At 46.7% G+C, this 17,242-nt stretch overlaps 1 protein-coding gene across 2 annotated transcripts in view; it reads left to right on the forward strand.

The window, feature by feature from the left end:
- The first annotated feature begins 359 nt into the window (after positions 1-359).
- Positions 360-17,242, forward strand: part of Lonrf3 (LON peptidase N-terminal domain and ring finger 3) — a 38,052-nt gene continuing 21,169 nt past the window's right edge. The window contains exons 1-6 of one of the 2 annotated variants that reach the window (XM_036174416.1): positions 360-1,384; positions 4,016-4,134; positions 7,408-7,530; positions 11,993-12,148; positions 13,959-14,205; positions 14,919-15,009. In XM_036174416.1, coding sequence (XP_036030309.1) covers positions 547-1,384; positions 4,016-4,134; positions 7,408-7,530; positions 11,993-12,148; positions 13,959-14,205; positions 14,919-15,009 — 1,574 coding nt within the window. In that variant the 5' untranslated portion in view covers positions 360-546. The remainder of the gene's footprint in view (positions 1,385-4,015; positions 4,135-7,407; positions 7,531-11,992; positions 12,149-13,958; positions 14,206-14,918; positions 15,010-17,242) is intronic. The other variant, XM_036174418.1, reaches the window with a different exon arrangement.

A 17,242-nucleotide genomic window follows, 5' to 3' on the forward strand; every position in this document is an offset into this window, starting at 1 on the left:
CTGGAGCCTATTGGGACTGGCCTCTCCGGGGCAGGGGACTCTAGCAAGCGGCTGGCAGAGCGGACCTGTTTGCTGGCTACTTTGGAGGTGGGATGGGATCGAGTTTAGAGATGGAAAAGCGTGGAAGAAGAGGTTGCGTTCCTCTCCCCGGTTCATAAATGATCCAAGTCGCGAATGGGAAATAAAGAGTAAACACAAACAACCTCAAAAAAGAAGCCAAGAAACCCTAAGCCAAAAGAAGCAAGCACAACGCTGTTACAAAACTGTCTGGTTTTGTAACAATTTCCCCGCTGCCGGCCAATGAGCAGCGTGGTGGGGCGTCACGTGGTGACGTTTTATATAACACTTTGCTGAGACAAGACAGTTATTAGGCGGCGCGGGGCAGCCGGCATGGAGCTCCAGGAGGCGAGGCAGAGCCGGGCGCACTGCGATCCCGCGTTCATGGCAGCGCAGATCGCTTCCAGCCGTCGCTCCTTCCTCCCAGTTCCCTGTTCCTAGACGCCTCCTCCCCCGCCCCAACCTCCGCAGGTCCCTTTCTCTCTCTCTATGGATTCTTTTCAGACTGCACAGATGTTGAGCTTGCCCGCCGAGCTCGGCAGCAACAACTTAGAACTGGCGGAGCTGGCGGAGCCGGAAGAGCGGGCGGCATCAGTGTCCGGAGGAGACTCGGAGGCCCACCCAGACGAGTCTCCCGAGGGCTCGGAAGCTCCCGGGACGCAAGAGCTGGAGCAAACACAGCCTCCGGGGACCTCGACGCCGTCAGAGTGCAAAGTCCTGCTCACACAGGCAGATGCCTTGGCATCCGGGGGGCGCCTTCGGGAAGCCCTCGAGGTGTACAGACAGCTCTCCGAGAGGCAGCAGCTCGTGGCTGAGCAGCTGGAGCAGCTGGTGCGCTGCCTGGCTGAGAGCGTCCCGCAAAAGGAGCCGGTGGCGCCAGCTCCCTCGGACCGGAGCGGCACCTCAAGCTGCTGCAAGGTGGCCGTGCAAGAGGCAGGGGAGGCTGCAGCCGTGGCCCCCGAGGTATGGGATGGCTTTAAGTGCCGGAAGTGTCACGGATTTCTCTCAGACCCCGTGTCCTTGTGGTGCGGCCACACCTTTTGTAAACTGTGCCTGGAACGTGGGCGGGCCGCCGATCGGCGCTGTGCGCTGTGCGGGGTCAAGCTCTCGGCTCTCATGATGGCCAGTGGGAGGGCACGCGGGACGCGGCGGGCTGAGCAGCCGGCGCCACTGCAACTGCGAGTCAACGTGGTACTCAGCGGACTCCTGGGCAAGTTGTTCCCGGGCCCGGCGCGGGCGTCGCAACTCCGGCACGAGGGCAACCGGCTGTATCGCGAGCGCCAGGTAGAGGCAGCTCTGCTCAAATACAACGAGGCAGTTCGGCTGGGTGAGTCCTCCAGCCGCCACCGGGCCGCGAGGGCTTGGTCACGACGCGAGGGGGCGGGAGAACGAGCCGGCCTGCGAGATGGGGGATGGACCAGGGCAGAGTTGGGTGCGCACGGGGGGGGGGGGGGAAGGGAACGGCCTGTGGCCCAAGAGGAGAGGGACATTTCTGGGAGTTTGCCTTCTCTACTTTAGCTGTGCCTCAGTCTCTCTGGTTCTGTTGCTTTTTTTTTTTTTTTTTTTTTTTTTGGTCTTTGCCGTCTCTCCTGCTTGCTTTTGTGCTTCTACACCTCCCGGTCCTGGTTTCGTTCTGTTTCTCTCTCTCTCTCTCTCTCTCTCTCTCTCTCTCTCTCTGCGCGTTTCTTCTCCTCTTTGTCACTGTGTCTGTCTTGCTGGGTGTCAGCATCTCTATGTCTCGGTTTTTCCTGGACACTTCAGAGCTCCCTCTTCCACCTGCCGGCACCTTTGCTGCTGGGAGAGGAACTTGGCACTATTTCTCAAACTCCCGCGCGGTCTTCCCGGCTTTTGCCAGCCCGAGGTGGCCCGCCGGCGCCTGCCGGAGTCTGCGGCTCCTGTCTCTGGGAGTTGCCCCTTCCGGGGCCGCGGCTCCCCGTGGGGTGGGTCCGGCCTGGAATTAGGTCAGGAGAGCACTGGTTGCATAAGGACCTCGAGCCGCCCGGGCCAGCGGCCCCTCCTCCGCGCGGGCGGGCGGGCGGGGATTGTGTAACGCTGAGGTAACCGAAGTGGGCCACGCTCGCCTCGGAAACCATCCCGCGAGCGTGTGCGGGGGGCGGAAGGGGGGGCTCGCTCCCCGCTGCCCTGTGACTCATTGTCACCGCTTCCTATCACACGATCCTTGGCTGAAATAGATGCACTTGCCCACCCCACCCCCTCCACCCGCCGGAGTCAGACAGCCTGTGCCCTGACATCGAACCCTTTGACCCCTCTAACCCAATGGGCGGCAGGACCAGGCAACTTCTCGGGATTCCCGAGGAAACAAGGGCCTGTCTACAAAGAGGGTAGGCCTCTGTCTACCTTCTCCAAGAGTTGCCTGAAGAGGTAGGTAGGGTGGGCTTTGTAGCTTCAAGGGCAACCCGGGCAGTCCCACATCTCTCCTGGACTGAAGCACAGGAGTTCTCCCAAGGGACCTGTTTGCTTCACCTGCCTCCTCCCACTCAGACCCAGGAAGTGGCCTTGGAACCACAAGCTGGTGCCAGCACCTCTGCAGGCAGGCAGGGCACAGTGTCCAGAGAAGCTTGCTGGGGAGGAGGCAGTGGGGCTAAGCAGACAGGGCTGTGGGATCCTAGGGTCTCCTAGATCATCTCTGGTGGATGGAGGAGGGATGGGATGGAGTCTCCACGTGTTGAATCCCACTCAAGCCAGCAACAGGTAGTGCTGGAGGGAAGAAAACCAGGGTTGACAGACGTGAGGACTGAGGGACACAAACCCACACACACCACATATCCTGTCTGTGCCTATACAAAACAGGCTGTGAGCTGCTGTGTGTTTCAGAAGACTGTATACTCTATGCTAAAGGCAAGAGGAAATAATCGGCACCCAGGTCATCCCTGAGCCAAAGCCTGTTTCAAGCAATAGAAGCTGTGGCCCAGAACTTGAATGAAATAGTTTCTGGCCACTTATGTATAGAATTCTAAGGGAGGCTGTATTCCTTTCATCCATTCCCCAAGTGCTGGGCAGGAAAGCCCCTTCCCACGCATTCCCCTTCTATCCCTGCCACCACGTTCCCCAGGAGGACCTTTGTTAATCTCCTCAGAGCAGTTGGGGCAAAACTGTCAATACCACCTTCACCCTCCTAAGAGGAAAAGGGACCTCTTCAACAGACTGTATTTATCCTGGGAATGGCTAGTGTTTTCTTATTCTAAATGTTGTGCCTCAAAGTGTTAGCATCCACTAGCACTGGCCTAACCAGCGGTGTGACTTCTAGCCCTACCAGCTCCTTGGCCTTGTGTTCCTTATCTAAAGAATGGGTGGGTTGAAGACCTGTCCAGGCCTGAACTCCAGTGATTCAGTGATGGTGAGAGTCAGACTCCTAAAAGCCTTGTCAAGGTACTTTCTCATTTGGCCATCGATAGGAGGATGGACCTTGTACATGCATAGCTGCTTCTTCCAGGAAAGCTTCATATTCACTGGCCATTGGGAAGAGGGAGAGGTGGTGTTACAGGTAATTCTACCTAGAATACTAACGTGGACTTGTCTTGTTGGGGGGGGGTTCCAAATAGGGGTCCCATCTGGCTGCCTCTCTGTTCCCTGGCTTCATTCTTTTTTTGATAGTGGCTCATTCAGATGCCAGGTTGCTGGACACTAGCATTGTGCATCATCCATCTGGCAGAACAGTGCCAGGATTTCCTCTAGGTGAAAGTTTCTAATGCATTATGGACACCACACCTCCTAGGACCCGCTTGAAAAAGGAGGGCAGCATTACTCCTTTGCACGGAGAAGCTAGGGTGTTAAAGTCAGGACAATATTAGGACTGGAAATGACACTTAATCCTTTGGATCCAGTAGAAAGAGCTTAGGTAACTTTTCTTTCCTCAAGATCCACCCTCATACAGGACTTATCACATGCTTGTGCTGGGGGCCATTAATGAGGGCTTTTTTTTCTCTCATTTTGGCAGCTCCAAATGATCATTTGCTTTATAGCAATCGGTCTCAAATTTATTTCACCTTGGAGTCTCATGAGGATGCACTGCATGATGCAGAAATAGCTTGTAAACTTCGGCCAATGGGTTTTAAGGTGAGTGTGGGACAGGAGGGAATGGGAAGGGGCTGTACTGCAGACAGAGATTGGCAGGAAGAGCTGTCCCTATGGGGCAGGAGATGCTAGAACTTGGACAGAACAGAGAAAAGGTGTTCTAAATGATTGGACAGTGCAGGGCATCCCTTGGTAAAGGGAGTTCTAAGTCCGCAAGGGGTCTCAATAAATCTACCTTCAATTGATGACCTTCAGGATAGCCTGGTCTTCATATTTTTTTTCAAAATATGGAATCAGTAGCCAGACAGCCCGACTTCATGCCTCATCTCTGCAACTTTTCTTAACTATACAGTCTTGGGAAAATTACTTATTTCTCTGTGTCTGATGTCCTCATCTATAACATTCTTATATTCAATGCAACTACTAAGTAGGGCTGTTTGTGGGGATCCTACAAGATCACATAGGGAAGATGCTTGGAACAACGCATGTAGCACCATGTAAGTGTTTGCTATCACTGCTGCCATCACCATCACTCATAATTTTCTAGGGATAATAGGCAGAGTCTGAGAAAGATATTGCTGCCCTGGTCCTTAAGAACGCCTACTGATAGTCAGGCTTCTTGGGAGCTTAAACAGCTTCTTTAAAGAGATCTTCATATTCGCACAATGGTTGTGCCATTTTGAATCATTAATACAGTCATTTGATATGTCAGTTTGTATACCCTAAAAAAATCTAGGTCACAAAGGAGAGGTGAGAAGAAAGACAGGGTAGACATCAAGATAGGATACCTGAATACAAAGTACCATTTTCTGCATCTTTGCCTGGCTTCAGGACCAACCTCCTCCACATGTTTGTATTTAGTTTAGAAGATTAGAACTGGGTCTGGAGCTCAATATTTGCCAAGTGTGACCATAGGGAAGTAGCTACATTCTCAATACACTTGAGTACTCTTCTTTGTTAAATGACACTATTGCTATCTACCATGATTGTTTCACAGGTATGCATAAGAATCAAAGGTGAGAATGGCAAACAGAACATTCTGTAAACTACAAATGTTACAGGATCTTGGTTTAAGGTCCTCTGTGTACAGCCTGAGGGTGGGAAAAGCAGTGTCTCCAAGACCACGGTCACTGTGCTTATCTGAATCTCATGGGAACAGGTGTCCTCTGAATTTAGGCAGTACCTTCAATAATCTCTAAATAGTCTCCCAGTCCATCTAATTAAACACACTCTCTGCAGCAAATTACATGCAAAATCACACTGAATAGGTTAAATACTACAAAACAGTTTACATCAGTTTAGTTCAGATGTTGCTGCCTAATGAATTTTGATGTTAATCCTATGAAAACATTGGGTAATCGGAAGTTTTACAGATCTAGGAACTTCAGATAAGGTCTTGTGAAGCTGGGCATGGTGGCATGTGTCTGTAATCCAAGCAGGATCATGAGTTTGAGGCCAGCCTAGAGTATTACAGTAAGCTTATAATATTCAAGTAAACCTTATTGGTCTTTCATGAGAGACTTTTTATGGGTGGTGATGGATCAGTGTGTTCTCTTTCCCAAGGAACACATTTACAGCTTAATACCAGTCACCAATGCCTTAAGTTACCATGGGGACAGGCTGTCTAACATGCAAGCCAGGGAGCTGCCTTGGGGTAAGAGGGGTTTCTCTTGAAGCCTTTTCCACTAAAAGGAAAACTAACTCTAGATACTGTGGTGGGAAGAGGACTGATTTCTATAGCAAAGGAAGAGCTGGTGTGAGTACTTAGCAGGGGTTTCATTTCCACATAGTTGGGACAAAAGGGCAAGTTCATGGAACTCTGTTGTCTTGGGATTTGAAAGGGTCTACATACCTCTACATTCTGATTCTTGTATTTGCCACTATTTCTGGGTGAAAGGCCATAAGAGAGCAAGTCCAGTAGGCAGCCAGATTTCATCCATCTATCCAGGGCTTAATGTCATCATCGCAGCTTGCTGGTAGCACAGCTGTCAGTGGGGTAAGCTGACCACCGTGAGAAAGTGGGCTGTGTGAGTTGCTACTGAGTTGATTATTAGGAACCCAGAGGCCTCTCCAGTTTTCCAGCACTTCTCACCCTAAAGCTGCTCTGCAGTGTCCTGCTAGCCTTTCTCCAGAAGGCTACTCTTGGCAGGAGCACCAAGGGAATGTGGCAGCCAAGATCAGGATCCAGAAAGAAGTGAGGGTGTGGACTGAGGTCCCCAAGAGGTTTGTGGCTGTGGCCACTGCTCAAGAAAGCAGCTCCTAGCCAGGCCCTGACACCATGGAGACACATGTTAGAAGAGGAAGCAGAGGAATGCCTGACAAGTGACATCTGGGCCTTTTCATTCATACTAGGGACAAAGAGAAAGTAGCCCTTTGCTTTTTTTTTTTTCTTTCTTTCTTGCCCATTTCAGACACCGCTCAGGCCCTTCTACAGAATTTAGTCCAGAGCACTTGGGTTTGAATCCTGGGCCACAAAACTTCCTTATGACTGTAAAACATGCAACAACAGAAGAAAAGACAGCCGAGTTTCCAGAAGCAAAAACATTTTGAGGCTCACTCACTACTCAGACTTCTGGGGAGGTGGTCTTCCTTTGAGGGGAAGAGTGCTCTGGAAGTCCTGAGGCCACAGTTCCAGTTCTAGATTGCTGCTAATGACATTTGAGATCTTGGAGGAGCCACGGTCTTCCTCTCAGGCCACTGTAAAAGTGATTGACTGGCCAGGCAGTGGTGGCACACGCCTTTAATCCCAGCACTTGGGAGGCACAGCCAGGCGGATCTCTGTGAGTTCAAGGCCAGCCTGGGCTACCAAGTGAGTTCCAGGAAAGGCACAAAACTACACAAAGAAATCCTGTCTGTCTCTTTCTCTCTCAAAAAAAAGTGATTGACTGTCTTACAGACCAGTTCAAAGAGAGGCAAGTCATCTCTGGATGAGCAGTGGAAATGGAACTATTGTAGTCTGTGGTTAAATGGAGGCTCTGACATGTTTGTGATCCTCAGCTGTGGGATGAAGAGGAGGTTGTAAGCATAGAAGCTAAAAGTATGGGCTTTGTACATGGTCAGTCCCAGGTTTAAACTTGGACTCTACAGCTTTCCAGCTGTTGTACTTTGATCAAGTTAGTTCTCTGGATCCCCCTTTTGTTGTCTTTAAAATGGGACTCAGAATAGTTAGCCATTGCTACCGGGGTGAAAATCCAAGTCTTTGGACAACACTCCACCCAATAGTGACTGCTCAGGAAGTACTCAGCAATCGCTGTTAGTAGTGGCTACATTAAGAAGATTAAGAAGATGTGACTGACTGCTAATGTTTTCTTCCAGGCACACTTCAGAAAAGCACAAGCTTTAGCCACCCTAGGCAAGGTGGAGGAAGCACTCAGAGAATTTCTCTATTGTGTATCTCTTGACGGAAAGAACAAGAAAGCCAGAGCTGAAGCTCAAAGGGTGAGTTGAGTTACTCAGCGTCAGCTATCTAGTGGACCCCCACCAGTCTATCTTCTCTAGGGAGAAAGATGAAGATGTGACACTCCTCGATATCTGTGATCCTGAATGGGTGGTTCTCTGGGTTTAAGGGGCATGAGAGAGATACCAACTAATTGCCCAGAAGCCGCGCTGTTCTGGTATGTACTATCAAATTGGCAGGTCCTACTTTTTTTTGTGGGAACCAATGATGAATTCTTTGACTTGGAATCAGTGGGAGATAAACCAAACTAAAGCAAATAAGCTAACCTGGGTATGAGGGCTCACTGAGGACAGTTTGCTTGTTGATGAGAGGTCAGGGGCCAGGGTTGGGGGCTGTTTACCACTGTATAACTTTTCTTTGGCTGAATCGCACATTTCACTAGTCACACATGGAGGCTAGCTCCATTGCTTGCCACATACAGAACTCAAATCTTTACCTCTTCTGCTAGAAAACTAAACCCAGTATCTCACAAATGCAAAGTCAGAGTCCATTATGAAACAATCTAATTAGGCCTTCCAACTCTTGGGTACCAGGAGATTGTGGTTAGAAAACAAACATCATGAGAAATACCAAGAACTTGATTGAAGACTCAAGCATACTGATTTGATGAGCTTTGTCATTTATTCTAATATATTCTTCTGGTGTCTGGAAGTTGGATGCTGACACTCAGTGATTGTATTTGGTTTCCTGTTCCCAAGCAACCATTTAACACCAGGCCACAAGCCTTCCTATCCATGTGTAATGTTTGACAGGGACAGGGAGGAAGAAAGTGAGATAGAACTGGTCTCTGAAGAGTGTAGAATGGAATATTTAGCAAAACTGATAATATTGGCAGAGGTTGGACTCTGGATTTTCTGACTCTCGCATAGAATTTCCTGTCTGGAAAAACATTTGACCTGGTTTGTGTATGTGGATAAGGTTCTATTGAAAGGGGCATGACTCAGACAGAATTATTAGCAATCTATGGACCTTTTCTAAAACTTAAGTGTAGTCAGCCCATGGTATAGCATTACCTGAGCATTGACTATGTGCCAGACAGTTGGTTGGTATTTTCTGTAGAAGGTTCCATATAGTCCCATAACCTCACTTAATTTCTCACCATGTTATAGATGAGATGAATAGACGAGGAATCTAAGGCTCAGTGACTTTCTTGAGGCCACATGCTTCTTTACCTTTCATTTGCTCCTCAGGTGGCCCAAGAGTTTCTGGTATTATCAGTTGAACTAACCTCTCTCTCCAGTTTGCTTTTAAGGATGGACTATTGTGATTTCTATAACTGCCTGATGAAAGACAAGGCATTGTGTGAAACTCTGTAGGCACAAGAAGGCCTAAGTTCCCCATGGAACTTGCAATATTTTGTTGGTTAATATGAAGGCCAGTCAATACAAGTGAATGTGTGCTTAAGATAAGTCTTACAAAATTCTGAAATTAATGTAAGAATTTGGAGGCAATTTTCTGCTGAGTGTTATGGAGCTACAACAGCCATGTAAACACACTGAGAGGCCTCAACTGTGTGTATTCACTGGATTACTCCAGTTATAAGGCTAAACATTTGACAAATGGTCCAGATGCACTAGGCATTAATAAGCCTCCTTAGAAGCTTATTAATGTTTTATTTTAAACTACAGATTCTGGACCACCCCCTTCCTTCTTGACCTGGGCCTTTCTATGGCTGAAATTACATCAGAACTACTTTCATTCATGTGGAACGATTATTCTCCCTGAAAGCTGGCCCTGACTTGTGCTTTCCAAAGCCGTTGAGAAGGCCTACAGAGAGATCATGGGTAGTAAAGCTAAGAAGGGAACTGCTGTATTATTCCTGCCTTGTTTCTTTTGATTCTAACCCCTGGCCTCCTTTTCCTTATGCTACCTTCTTTCTTTCCAACCTTGTACCTGGGTGCTGTATGGCCCTCCAGGGAGACTGTCTCAGAAGTGGATATACCCTTTTGGGTCCCTGGGTAGGATTTCTGAGAACCAACATTGACTCCTGGGGATGAGTGAGCTCTGAAAGATTATACTTATGACCCTGGGCATTGTGAGCCTTCCCACCTTTATCAACTTAAACCTGGAAAGTAGGGGTTTTAGCAATGCTAGGAAACATAAACATCTCTCTGAGGACTTGAGGCACCTGAGCGCTAGATTTCTTCTTGATCCCTTTGATATATAAATGCCTTCATCATTTCCATGAGTGTGATGTGTATTTATTAGGCATTTATCTCTGAGTGGAGAGGAAGACTTATTTTGTGACACAGTGCAAAGTAAGGCAGTATAGTTTAAGGCTCAGGATCATGGTCTGTAGAGCACGTGAAGGGACAGATGAGGTCAGAGAAATGGGAGTATTGAGGTGAGGCAGCACTTGAGTAAGGTTTCTGTGCAGGGAAAGAGCAGAAGCAGGGAGGAACATCATGAAAAAACTTTGGAGGACGAGCAAGAGAATAAGCCAAATTTTGAGTTTAGCGTTCTTTTAAATTCTCTTGAATTAACACTCCCGACTATGTAGACTGAACAACACTGTTGGACATTCTATAGTGGGCTCCAAACATGGCAGGGTCTACTAGGTGATAAACATTTCAGTGTGTTTTAGAAGCTGATTGATAATGCCCTCTCTCGCAGCTGCACGCTCGCACGCACGCTCGTATGTACGCAGATGGCTAGGTAGATGCATACTTACAGTCCCTAACCCCTGATGGCATAGAGGAGAGCTGAAGCAAGACTGTGGACAGCTAACAGTACAGCCTGCACTTGGAAGCTTGTCTTTGACACCTAGAGCATTTTCTTCTCCTTTCTCTCTTCTACTACCTACATGCCCCTAGGTACTTGAACATTTTCTGTATGGATGACCAGGAAGAAGAGGCTGGAAGGGGAGAGGAAGTCTGAGCTCTGCTTTCTTAACATATACTTACTCAGGTCCCCAGCTCAAAAGAGATTAAAATCCAGGGGTGATGATGGGGGTGGGGGTGGGAACAAAACAGATAAGCAGAGAAAAACAGCAGCAAGGAACCCAGTGGAGATTTGTGAGCTTCTCTGCCCATTGAGTTGTTGCAGACTTGATTCTGCATTCTTCAACTGAAGTGTCCTAGTTTGCTTCTCTGTTGCTGTGATAAACACCATGACCAAAAGCAGCTTAGGAAAGAGAGGGTTTGTTTTCCTTACACATCCCAGGGCACAGTCTATCAGTGAGGGAAGTCAGGGCAGGAACTCAAGGCAGGGACTTGGAAGTAGGAACTCACGCAGAGGCCATGGAGGCATCTGCTTACTGGATTGAGTCTCAGGGTCATATTCAGCTACTTTTCTCATACACACTTGGGAGCACCTGCCTGGGGTGGCACCACCCACAGTGTCCTGGTCCCTTCTGCATTAATCATTAATCAAGAAAATACCCACACAAACTTGTCTACAGGCCAATATGATATAGGCATTTTCTCAATTTAAGCACCCTCTTCTCAGGATGACCTAGTTTGTATCAACTTGACAAAAAACTAACCAGTGGGTTGGGGATTTAGCTCAGTGGTAGAGCGCTCGCCTAGCAAGTGCAAGGCCCTAGGTTCAACCCTCAGCTCAAAAAAGAAAAAAAAGAAAGAAAAAAAAAGAAAAAGAGAAAAACTAACCAGTGAAGGAGGCATCTCTTCTGACTTAATCTCTATATTCTTTGGTTCACATAGATTTTAAAGCCCCATTGCAGCTAATTCTGCAGTGATGGCACCATAGAGGCGGCTCTTAACCTTGGCTAAGGAACAAAGGCATCTGTCATGCCTTCTCAAAACTCAGATTCCTGGGTTGTACTTTCAGATCTGGGGAGATTGAAGCGGGACCCAGGAACTGACATTTTCATAAGCTCCTAGGTGACTCTTTAAAAAAAAAAGATATATTTTATTTTTTTTTTAATATGTGTGTGTTTGAATGTGCGTGTGGGTGTTTGCACATGAGTACTGGTGCCTCTGGAGGTCAGAGGTGTCAGCTATCCCTGGAGCTGAAGTTACAAGTGGTTGTGAGCCACCTTACATGTGTGCTGGGAATCGGACAGTATGTGCTCTTAATAATTAAGCAATCTGCCAGGCAATGGTGGCACATGCCTTTAATCTCAGCACTCAGGAGTCAGAGGCAGGTGGATCTTTGTGAGTTCGAAGCCAGCCTGGTCTACAGAGCGAGATCCAGGAAAGGCGCAAAGCTACACAGAGAAACTCTGTCTCAAAAAATAAAACAAAATAAAATAAAATAAAAAATAACTAAGTAATCTTTCTCCCCCCCCCCCCCCCCGGATGATTCTGACGTGTGTCAATGCAACAACTTCTCCTTAGTGTGTCTAGGGACACTGCTCCAAGGCTTCCTCATTGGAGTTTTGCCTTGCAAGCTGTGTGCTCTCTGGTCCCCAACCCTCCCCCTTCACCTTAGTCTAGCACCTGTAGAAACTTGAGTAGTGAAGTCTTCTGTTTTATGTCACAGCTTCTCTTTAGTTTCTTTACACCATCAGTCCCGGGGGATTCTCAGGAACATTCTCCTGATATCCTGAAGCTGTTGGCACCTCACCCTAGATTAAAGGAACACGTAGAGTCAATGGCTACTGAAGGCACCAGCCATAATCTACCAAAGTTGTCACAGGTAAAACTCAACTCACCCAGCTCACTCATGATGCTTCGTTTGGCTCTTTTGTGGGCACACGAAAAGAGAGCCCTACCTCTCCTACTTGGGTTCCTGAGGGAAAAAGAAAGATGGAGTTGATAATGGCTGTGTCCTTTGCTTAAAGCTACAACTGGGAATTTCAGACATGGTCAAAAGCTTATTTCGTTGTTAATGTGTTCGTACTCTTGGTGAGATCCAGAAAACTGAGAGATTTGATAGAAGTAGAAAGAGATTGGCCCATTTCCCCAGAAACCATGTATTTGGGGTATGCTTATTGGCTTCAGCTTTGGGGCAGATTCAAGCTTTTGAGCACCAGTGAGAACTTTGTGCAAAGGTAACTCCATTTGGGAAGCAAATGGGTGAGGGGATTTCTTGTTCTTGTTTATACCTTCCACATAAGTCGGCTTCTCATGCACATTTATAGCAAAGTAGGGGTATGAGAGTTAAATTGAGAACAGAACACAGAGGAATGGGCTTCGGGAGCTGGTCTTTTTGCCACAGGGTAAGTGGGCAGAAGTCAGGGCTCAAAAGGACCAGACATAAAGCAAGGTTTAATACTGAATTCCTGGGCACCTTTGGGGAGCAGTTTCTTCTTCATTTCTACCTGAAGTTCCTCACTTGCATATAAGCCCTGAATGCTCACATCTTCCCAGTTTTTGTCCCTGCTCTAGAGAAGGAAGAAAATTCAAGGTGGCTGATTTTTCTTGGTAAATGCAGAACTTGGAGTATCTCCTGAAATCAGAGCCCCTAGTGGTCATTAGTACATGATTAAGACAGCTAACACTAGGAATGGGGACTCCTACTTGAAATTCAGTCTGAAATGAAGGAAACAGAACCTCTGGCTTTCTGAGGTGAGCTGGCTGGGGATCAACGAGTGCATTTGCACCCACACTTTGTTTTGCAAGGCCTTGGGTTCTTATGCGGATAGTGCTCTGGGTTCATGAAAAGGCAAGGCTGTAGTACTGTTTTATTTAGTCCTTGGAACCCCCTGAACATCCTGGGATATAGACTGCGAAAACCCACATCCTCTCCTTTCCTCTCCAGTTCATTGTGTTCTCTCGCCTGTGTCCACTAGAAGTTCTGGCAGGGGTAGAGGGAAACAATGAAGGTGGCCATTTTGCTGTCAAATATATAAGCACATATATATTCTTCGGAATTAGTTCTATAATTTTCTAATATCCTTCTCCTGGATGAAATTCTCTAAAAGGCTAGAGACGAACTATTAAGTCAAATTATTTTTTGTCTCCTTTTCAGACTTTTCACCCAAGATTGAGGAAAAGGAATGGATTGTCCCCTGTCCCTCTGATGAAAATAGCATGTAGCTGTGAAGCATGGCTTGCCTTGGCAGGCCTGTACAGAGCTGGCCCAAAGCCTTCCCTAACGTCCTTTGAAAAATGGCTATGAATGACAGAGAGGGGGATAGGAAGTATCCAGGAACAGGACATCCCTCACAGACCACTGGGGAATGGTTTGGATAGGAGGGCGGACTGGTGCTTCCCTTGCAGCCCCCCCTTCACCCCTGCCTAGGGAGCTTTTCCTCCCATGTGCCTTTTGTCCTTGCCTAGGGAAGTCCCCTAACTCTACTTAAGCTAAGCATGTCTTTGACATAGAAACATTAGATGTGAGCAATAAGCCTCATGACTGCCCCTCCATTGAGTTGTGTAGTCATTGAGTGTTCAGGAGTGAAGATCCGGGTTATGTTGCTTTCTCTTTGTCCCCTCAGGGTAAACTACTGAAGGACAATATTGGTCTCACGTACATTTTGATGTCTGGCTTTTGCTTCATCTAGGAGAATCCAGAGCTTCCACACTGTTCTAGTCAGGAGGAAGCAGCAGCTGGGGGAGACAGCAGCAACGTGGAGAATTCAGCTCAAGTAAAGGTGGGTGGTCAAGAAGACAGTGTGAAAGATCAGGAAGAAGATGAGCAGGATGCTGCCTCCATCAGGTCCGGCAAATGCCAGGGGAAAAAAAGGAACCATTGCCAAATTGATGAAATTCAAGAAGATACAGATGTGCCCAATAAAGTCTCCAAACAAGGTACTAAATCTACCCAGGGAGAATGTAGCTTAATGCAGATGACTGGGCTCACTGACATATATACATACCCTCTGTCTGGGGGCTCTCCTGGCTCTGAGTTTATGACCTAGCTCTGGCACTTTCCAGCTGTGAAACACCAGGGGTTGCAATGAGGTTTTCATGAGAGTGTACAGGGTACCCATCACACTGAAAGTGCCGTATGATAATTACATTCATAATCAAGACATTGGGGCAGGCAGCCCATCAAGTAATGCCATCCCATGTTTTACATCATGTCACTTTCTTCCAGGCCAACCATTTCCTGCCTTCATCCTTGTTCTGGGAATGTAGGATGAGAGAGGTATGGTCAGGTCTCACTTAGTTGCATTCTGAGAAGCAGTAGCTATGGCCTCCTATCTTTCCAAGATTCAGTATCAGCTCTGAAGGCCTGGCTCAGTCCTTGGAGTTGCCACTGCCGCTACTGCTGAGTGAGGTGCCTTCAGAATTGAACGTTCCCCAGGAGCTCTAGCCTTGGACTTCTCTGTCTTTGGGGACTGCTAAAACACCCCTGGGAGCTTACTTAGGGAAACCCATTGGCAATTGCTCAGGCAGCCACTAAACTAAACTCTGGGGGAAGTTTGAAATTGAAAATCTGAAAACCTTTTTTCCCTCAGAAGTACTGTCTATAAAACCAAGTTGATCCAGCTCTGACTTAACTGTTTTCTGAATCACAGATCTTCCTGCTCTTCAAGTGGCCAAACCAGACCTCAGTATTCCGCTTGCATCTTTTGATGCCTCTGACCTTGAATGCTCACTGTGTATGAGGTATGTGATGTGGGCCATCACTTACTGCCTGGTACTTCCTTCTCTTTGGTACCTGGGCCTTTCTTCTAGTAACTACTGAGTTAGTTAGTATGTAAATCATGGCACAGATGAAATGGAAACCACATTGTCATAGACTGCTGGTGTCCCCAGCTTACAAATGGTGTTCTTCACATCCTTAAATCCTGACTTAGAAAGACCTAGGGAGTGGCAAGAGAACAAAGGTCAAAAACTGATGATGGACCACAAGGTGAACATGTTTATTTGGTCCTCATCCGATTTGATTTTGTTATATATGACGATGCTGAAACAGGATATATGCTTTCCAGCCTGTCATGATCCTGTTAACTTATACTAGCCTGTCTCACATTATTGCTTGAGCCTTAGAGGTATTTGAACTTGTAACCCTGAATCCAAACTACTAAATTAAGAACTAAAGGCTCAAGGGTTAATATCAATGCCAACTAGTAGCCTAAATTGGGTTGTGTATGTTGTCTCTACTTCCTCTGGTCTCTGAAGAGCAGATTATTGATATATACCAATTCAACAACAAATAGACAGATTCTGTGATTGTGGTCTGAAGTTAAAAAGTTTATTGCATTTTGTTGCTGTGATTTAGTGGCTGAGAGAAGGGACTCTGAAGTCAATGTTTGAACCCTAGCTCTTTCCACCTACAGACCCTGTCCTAGAGCAAGGGACATTTGCCATTTGCTGCCACTAATTTTACTTTAGTAAAGTAGAAACCAGTGGTGTGTACTCCATGGGTTGTGATGATTAATTAAGAAAAACCATTAATGCCTAGAGTAATGCTTGGAAAACAGTAAGTACTCCAAAAAATTAATTATTTTTTTTCTTCTTACCCAGAAGTCTTTAATGTTAGATCCACAGTCTTCTGGGGAATCTCTCTATATGCATCCAAATAGACCCATGAATTCACCGAAGTAATATGTAAAAGTCTGTGTGTGTGTGTGTGTATGTGTGTGTGTGTGTGTGTGTGTGTGTGTGTGTGTGTGTGTTACTAAGACAGAAGCATACAACTTTCATTAGATTCTCAAATGTGGTGACTTTCTTCAAAAATATTAAGATGGAACTGAGACATTTGAACAACTGTTTGCCTGTCTTTTGCAAGCTCTTATTTCTCTCCTATTGGTCATGTCAGTTTATGTTCTGAATGACTTTTTTATCATATGAATAAAAATAAGGCAACTATTACCTGAAACATGGGCTTTTCTTAAAGAAAATATACTTAGGTTTAGGGGAATAACTTAGTGGCAGAGCACTTGGCAACCATTCATGAGGTCCTGGTTTCAATAACCAGTATCACAATAATAATAATAACAACAATATTAACAATAACAGTAAGATAATAATACACAAAAAATCTGTAGTAGCAAGATGTGTTCATAAGCATAAGCAGGTGTCAGCCAGCTCAGCAGATACAGCACAGGTGTTGTCAAGCTTCGAACACACTGTCAGGAGTCTAAGTGGTGTGGACTAGAGTGGGATGAACTGTAGAAAAAGATCTTTTGCACCACTTCATCCAGCCCCTCACAACAGAGTGCCAAGTGCAGCACACTAAAGCCAAGATAGGAGATAGCAAACTCCTGCTTTCAAGCAGAGACTGGGCCTCATCGCCACCACAGCAGTGCTGTGGCTCAAAAGGCCATGGTAGGCACTGTGAAGTAGATTTAATTTAGCTTACTCAGAAAGAGCAGCTCTTTGTTCTGCTTAACCCTCCTTAACACTCCTGCCAAAATCCAGGCGACCCAAAATCAAACATACAGACTCATCCTGTTTGTGTTTTCCCTGCGGAATAAAAATCCTGAGGTTGAAATTCCTTTGTTCCTCTTCCTTTTCTTTTCCTCTTTCATCTTCTTTGTCCCTAATCACAAGGGACTTTGTAGAAGAGTTAGGAATTTGGTCCAAGAAATAAACACACAGAGGATAAGCACCCCCTCTAGTTCACACCCCCTGAGCTTAAAAGCCATTGTGTCCCTCTTCCTGACCCTTGTTCCATCCTTGCCCAGAGTAGCTGTTATGTAGGCTACGAAATTATAGCTAGACTCTCACTGCCTTGTAGTGTAAGGAACCTGGCTAGCCTAAAGGGCTTTTTGATCTGAAGCCCTTAACACTTCAGACCTTGGAAAGAAACATGTAGATTCCTTTCCAACAGGGTTTGTCTGTAAGTTGCACATCAGATGCTGACCAAATTTGTTTTGTGTGGATGCCTTTGCTG

The sequence above is a fragment of the Onychomys torridus genome, chromosome X (genome assembly GCF_903995425.1).
Source record: "Onychomys torridus chromosome X, mOncTor1.1, whole genome shotgun sequence".
Classification (NCBI taxonomy): domain Eukaryota; kingdom Metazoa; phylum Chordata; class Mammalia; order Rodentia; family Cricetidae; genus Onychomys; species Onychomys torridus.